At 47.9% G+C, this 7,185-nt stretch overlaps 1 protein-coding gene across 1 annotated transcript; it reads left to right on the forward strand.

The window, feature by feature from the left end:
- Nucleotides 1–2,724: 2,724 nt before the first annotated feature.
- Nucleotides 2,725–4,292, forward strand: LOC133924667 (homeobox-leucine zipper protein HOX22-like). The gene is made up of 2 exons (XM_062370311.1): nucleotides 2,725–3,293; nucleotides 3,451–4,292. The coding sequence occupies exons 1-2, from the start codon at nucleotides 2,871–2,873 to the stop codon at nucleotides 3,775–3,777; spliced, it is 750 nt and encodes a 249-aa protein (XP_062226295.1). The 5' UTR covers nucleotides 2,725–2,870; the 3' UTR covers nucleotides 3,778–4,292.
- The last annotated feature ends 2,893 nt before the right edge of the window (nucleotides 4,293–7,185 follow it).

Raw genomic sequence — 7,185 nt, forward strand, 5'->3', positions numbered from 1 at the left:
AGGGCGATAAGCTGGAGGTGCACAGACAGCACAGTACTACCATCCAACAAAAAAAAAAAAAGGTAATTCTGAGTGTCTTCTCGCCCGTCTCAATCCCACAGCAGCTGATTCATTTCCGGATCACCATGAATTGAAACGACAATTTTTTTTATTTATCATCAGAAGATAGATGATTATTTATTTATCATTTTATAAAATAATCTTTCTTATTTATTACTGCTTCTAATTTGTATTTCCTTCTTTATCATTATCATTCATTTGATAAAAAAATACATTGTACTTGAAACAGAAGTATCCACTGCAGTCCGATCACTTGTTATTTTCATATATATTTTTCTATAATAGGAAACACAACAAATAAGCATCTAAAATTATCTACAACTTTGTTATTCACCACAAAAATTAATTCTGATTTTTGTTATGTCTAATCATAGTCACAAATGGAACCATACAACTCCTGTAATGGTCGACAAACAACGCAACTTTAGAAATCTATATGTCATGATCTATTCATCCAAATTCAGTGTTAAAAAACAATATGGAAACATAAAGAAATTTTCTATAAATTTTTAGTACATCACATTTAAAATTCAGTTTCTAAAGAGCCATATAACTTCAATTAGCTATCGGCGGCCACGTTCGAGGCAAATGTATTTTTTTTATAGATTAAATTTACGATAATGATGAAGAGTGAATAAAAATTAGAAATAGTGACAAATAAGAAAGTTTATTATATAAAATGATAAATAAAAATTACCTTATTTTACTATGGCCAATAATATTTTTTCTCAATTAAAACAGGCCACCGCATCGGCGATCGACGCTCCAATGCAGGCAGAGGCCGCAGCAACGAGCCAAGCGAAGGTTGTCCACGCTGCCGCGGCGCGAGCTTCTGGTCCTCCCCGCCCCCGCCCACGACGCCAACGCGCGGACCAGCCACGAGGCGCGCGCGACGTCGACCCGCCCGCGCGCCGCGCCACTCGCGCGCCGCCATGTGTCTGGCGCTGCGCGGCCAGCTGTCGGCGTCCGCGCCGGCCCCGCCGGGGCGCGCCTCCCTCTCCTGTGGTGGTCCCGGGCCAATCAGCCAACGCTGCGGCCCCTGCATTAACTACCTCGTTTGCACACCTTGAGCTCCCTCCCGGTCGTTCGCCCGCGATTAATCTGGTGTGACCCGGGAAAGCAACCCGGCTGACGTGCCCGCGCCGGGCAGCTTGGCACCGCGTGTGCGGCACCGGCGCGCGCGCGCGCGGCAGGATGGCTCGCCTCTCCCCGCACGGAATCTTGTGGCCGCGCAGCGGGCTGGCTAGCTAGTGGTACGAACGTTTCTTGGCTGGAATGATTACTGACTAATCCTACCGTCCCTGCCTAGCGGCCCAGCTCATTAATGGCTACTAATCATCATCGATCGTAGTGGTTTCTAGCCTTCGCGGGGATTAAGTCATCTCCAACATATATTTAAAATTTTATTCCTTACAATACTATTATAATATTATTTAACACTATTACAGTATCTTATATTTTTTTCATCTCTAATAACTATTCTATTTCTTTCTTTACATTATTTTTCCTCATCTCGATGTTTACCGATTCTATTGGAACAAGATACGGCTGCATCCGTACTGCAAAACACGCTCAACAGTGATACAGGCTCGTTTCCCGGCGCTGCTGGAGATGGACTTATCGAGTTAGTAGTTTTCTACTGTTGCTCGAATTGATCCGTGCACCGCAGTTGCTGCTTGAAGAAACCACCAACACCTTTGCGGCGGGCACGTTGGATTGCGTTGCGTATGTAGCCGATTATCCCAGCATTCCACGGAGCATTGGTGGTCAATCGTATCGGGTTACCACTTTTTAACTTACCTGATCTGCTAGAACACGCATGGGAAGCTGGGAGCAACGAATCCCTTTCATTGTAGAGGCAAGAAAATCCGCGGCCCGATGGGTGGATCCATCGAGATAAGCACCGCTCCCCGCATGCGTAGCCAAGCACGCGCGTAGTACTTATCAACTCACCTATCTAATATTCATTAGTTATCCTGTCATTATTACGACTGGTGTACATGAGTTGCCGGTAAACGCATCGCGACACAGGGGAAAAGACTCGCCACCGCGACACATGGCGCGCCCCTATCCCATTGGACGCGCACTAGACACCCGCCACCGAGTCGGCCGGGCGACCCCCCCCCCCCCCGGGCGCCGCAACGGGACAAGTTTGGCACGCCACCACGGCGACCCTTTCGGTGCAAGCACCCGCACACCTGGCGCAGTGACGGCGACCGCGTGCAGCAAGACCTGGCCTTGCACTGCCCCTTTCCATTGGTCTACCTGTTCCAACTGCGCCCAGCGCCCGTCTCCGTCTCCCCGCCGCGCACGCCTTTCCGCCACCCATTGCCGCCTTGGCCCCCGTGTGTATATGCACGCATGATTCCTTCCAATTCTTGCCCCCGACTCTCGCGCGAGAAGCGATCGATCACACGAAATCAGTAGGCCACAAAGCTAGCACGGCCAACAAGAGGAGGAGAAGAATGTCTCGGCCTCGCGCTGGCCACCCGCGCCACGTGTCGGGTGTGGATCCGGAGGCGCGGCCGGATAACCATTGGGCGCCGGGGAGCGGCTTTTGGCGCGGCCGGATTCCGGACATTTGGCCGGGAGCAAAAGCGGCTTTGCTTGCCTGGTGTCATGATGCGTGGGGTCCGCCCCGGTTTCTTTATCCGCGATCGCAAGGGCCACACGTTCGCATCCCCGGACGTGGACACGTAACGCTGCGCGGCCGGTATAAAACGGGGCGGAACGGCCGGCAGCTCCAGAGGAGAGCCCGTCTGGGAGGAGAAGAGCCGAGGTAGCTAGCTAGGATCGATCGAGCGATTGACATGGACAGGCCAGATCACCACGACCACCAGTTCTTCATGCCGCCGCTGGTGCAGCAGCCGCCGCAGCAGCTGTGCGTGCCGATGATGGACGAGCAGTCGTTCTTGGTGGGGAGGGGCGGCGGTAGTGGATGTGGAGCGCCAGGGAGGGGGGAGAGGAAGCGGCGGTTCACGGAGGAACAGATACGGTCGCTGGAGTCCATGTTCCACGCGCACCACGCCAAGCTGGAGCCGCGGGAGAAGGCGGAACTGGCGCGCGAGCTGGGGCTGCAGACGCGGCAGGTGGCCATCTGGTTCCAGAACAAGCGCGCCCGGTGGCGCTCCAAGCAGCTCGAGCACGACTACGCCGCGCTCCGCGCCAAATACGACGCCCTCCACGTCCGCGTCGAGTCCCTCAAACAGGAGAAGCTCGCCCTCACCGCACAGGTAATATATCTTATAAAGTAGTCACGCGCCATAGCTACGATTTCCTGTTGCTAGCTGTACATATGCACAGCTCTTGTTCCACGGATTACCCACAGTTGCTAACATATGCATAGCTGTGTACATATGCTCAGCTCTTGTTTGGTGTATGCATGTGCAGTTGCACGAGCTAAGCGAGAGGCTGAGGGAGCGGGAGGACGGCGGCAGCGGCGGCGCGACGATGGCAAGCAGCAGCAGCTGCAACGGCGGCGGCGAGGAAGCAGAGGACGACAAGAGGAACGTCCTCGGGTGCGCTGACATGGAGCCGCCCGAGAGCTGCGTTCTCGGCGGGGCGTGCGCGACGCCGGCGGACGTCTCGGTGGAGTCCGAGTGCGACGACCACCGGGTCCACCACCTCGACTACGGCGATGGTTTCCCCGATTCCTTCTGCGCCACGCCGGAGCTGTGGGAGCCCTGGTCGCTCGTGGAGTGGAATGCGGTGGCCTGAAATGGAGAGAAACAGTACATAGGTTTGTGTGTGTAACTTACGTGCATGGTGCCATGGTGCTCCCGAAGTCTCGATGGAGGCGACTGGGGCCGGTCGGACCGGGCCAAAGACGGGAAGGGCAGAGTAGTAGGGAATTTATATATATAATATTTACAAAATTACTTGTTTTAAAAAATTACAACAATAACCTACGGGTATCACCTCATAAACGAACAATATCTTGTTGGCTCCATTTGTCATAATATAATAAATATGGTGATATGTCAATGTTTTGTCTCTTCACCGGGTGAGATCTTGTGGTTATCCGGTGAAAAGGTGACACATTGATCTCGCTCAGTGAACGGATGACAGTAAGGTGTCGTCTAATGTATAAGTGACACCTTGCTATGGCTGAATTTTATTTTATTTACTATTCTATTTTATTTACGATAAAATAGGTGTATGTGTATTGTAAATTTTTTGTCGTTGATCCATCCAGTGTCATTTGATGCTTGTGCCATATTTTAAATACTGAATTTGATGGAAACGAAAAGTTACACACGGTGATTTTAATGGGAGCTGTGATAGACACGGACGATGCCATGTACGTATATAATTATTATAATCTAAATAAGTATCGCGTCTAAAACTAGCATGATTTAGAGAATGTAAACAACACGATTATAATATCTGATCTACTAAGTGCAATATGTGTACTTTTCTTTCCTCGCCGCTTTCGGTCTTGCCTTACAGCACCCGACGTGCCCTCTCACGCTTCTTCTCCCTCTTCGTCTCACGGGGCTCTATCATCATGCAGTTATGTTCCTCCCTCATCTTCTGCTGCTTCTCCTAAATATACTTGTGCGTAGCCTCTCTTCTTTTGTTGGCTTCCATCTCATAAAAGGGTCTCCAAGTGGCGCAGTGCTGAGTATGAAAGAGGAACATATCGATTTCCGACTGCTCAGTATCCCGTCACTGTAAGAAGTCACATAGTGGTGACAGTGACTACAATGAAAAATAAAATGTTAAGTGGTAAATATTAGTTATTTTTGGAGTAGTTTGGATAAAAGTTATTATCTAGCGGTAGGAGCCAACATTAGTACTTCATTGGGGTGGATCGTACTCGTAGTTGCGGCAAATGAAGAACCTCTTTCCGTAGGTGTAGGAGAACTCAGAGGACTTCATGACTCTACAAAAGTCTCCACACCATTATATGGACACTTTGACCTAAGTATTTCTTGGGAAAAGGATCGGATGCCATTTCCATCAAAGTTGTGGAGGTTGAGGCTATTGATTTGGTTCTACATGTGACCATGAATTATCTATTTATACAGTGGATCCATGCTGGTGCATGATTTAAGTCCACATAAATTGGCCATGTGAAAGCAGTTGATTCTGCAATAAGGTGTGGTCATATCAACTAAAAAGGCTACTTTTGAAAAGTTTATTTTTGAAAAGCCTACATCTAAAAAAGCTATTTCTAAAAAGCCTTCATTTGAAAATATTAGTCTGAAAATCCTACTTCTAAAAAGTCTATATCTGAAAAGACTACGTCTTTTCATTATTATGTTTGCATGTGTGTGGGTAACATAATTTTGACGGTAATATTATGCCACGGTAAAAGAGCGTATACTACTTTAACACATCTATAAAAGACTCATGTATCTAGAAATTGAAGCCATAACGGTCAATAAAGGCTTGGGGTGGGAGGGGGCGAGGAAGAAGGGGGTTGGGGCAGCCGACGGTGAGATGTGAGGTTCGTTTGGTCCAACTAAGTACGAGGAGGCTCTCTACAACTTTCCTTTGCAAGATAGGAGTGATTTTCATACTCAAGCCACCTAAGAATTCACAAGCATCCCAATGAGCCCTAGCCCAAGTTCTCTCATGGCTTCAATTGTGTCGTTCAGATGTGCGATGTGAGCATTCATAGGGGGCATCGATTCTTCCGATGTTCTCTTAGTAGGGTGAAAACTATATCACCATGACTGTCATATCCTGTTTTGAAAACATTATACGTTATGATCTTCATATTTCTGCAGGTCTTTGACGACGACCCCGGCAATTGTCTGTACACAAGATATGTTGATCCTCCTGTAATACAGCATATCTAAGATTATGTCCAACACCTGTGAGACCAAATCTTCAAATTGCAGAGGGAGGTAGAGAATATGTCAAGTTCTCCTATAATACACCTGGAGGACCCTGATGTTGCATCGATCCATGGTGCACCTACCCGTGCCACAATAGGAAAGTTTTATCGATGCAGATGATAGACGACAATACTTGAAAGCTTTGATACATGATCCTAATGCGAAGAAGCATCGCTTCAGGACATACTTGTCAGGTTAGGACAGCAATGCGTACTTATCAATGTCGTAATATGTTTCCACGCTTCTTCAAGCAATGGTCTGTAGCAAGTGTGGAAGATTATCATATGATGCTTTGTAGGTTCTGAACCTCATGTCAATTGCTTTCATATTCAACCTTCATGTCTTGTTGTAGCTGATAGTGTATTTGTACTCCTCCTCAATTTGTCTGATTATAGACCCTAATTCGTAGTTTAGATTGTTCGCAATCTGGACGTACATCACATTTGCGACAAAGGCTGATGTGATGTCCTATGACTCGGCTCAAGTTCGTCTATCGTGCAAGCATGGTCAACCACAATCAACACCTCCCAATACTCAATCCACTTCCCCTTGAAGACGTGCACCCACCACGACCAACCCTTATTCACGCACTTGACATCATATTCCTTTTTACTTGACAACATAAAACTACCATCGAAGCAATATTGCCCATTAAGTCACAACATCATTCATGGACTGAGTGGTAGGATACCTAGCACCCTCGGTCACCTCATTTAACGTATACTCCTAGGGCACCAAATTCCCTTCATTCACCATAAGGTTGTTAAATTTGGGATTATTTCAGTCCGCAGAAATAAGAGCATCGTTCTCATGATCTGACACGTCATACTCTGGAGACTCAACAGCCTCAAGATCATCCTGCTCCATTTGTTTAATTAGAGAAGGGATTCATTCTCCCTCGTTTGCCTCACTGGTCGCTTCAGTCGGATAATCCGATGAATGTGCAGCATCTAGATCGATATCCTTATTACCCTCATCCTCATCGTACTCTTACTCATCATCTTCCTCCTCCGCGTACCCACCAACCTGTATCTCCTCATCTGCCTTCCTATTCTTCCATTGCACAAGCAACATAGGTGGCCACCCTATTTGCACATCCTGCAGTTACATCCTCCAGACTTAATCTTTCCTGAGCGAATACACCTCCCAATACACACCATTTCTCGTACGGTTTTCTACAATGCTAATGATCATCTCTCCCAATACACCTCCCAATACCCCTCTCCTCCCTCTCTCTCTCTCTCGGTTGGGTTGGAAACAAATGGCTACTGACATTGGC

This window comes from Phragmites australis, chromosome 7, assembly GCF_958298935.1.
Source record: "Phragmites australis chromosome 7, lpPhrAust1.1, whole genome shotgun sequence".
In the NCBI taxonomy this organism is placed as follows: domain Eukaryota; kingdom Viridiplantae; phylum Streptophyta; class Magnoliopsida; order Poales; family Poaceae; genus Phragmites; species Phragmites australis.

Coding starts and splice junctions, on each gene's coding strand:
- LOC133924667 (XM_062370311.1), top strand. CDS start 2,871: ATGGACAGGCCAGATCACCACGACCACCAGTTCTTCATGCCGCCGCTG. Junction 3,294..3,450: donor AGCTCGCCCTCACCGCACAG/GTAATATATCTT, acceptor ATGCATGTGCAG/TTGCACGAGCTAAGCGAGAG.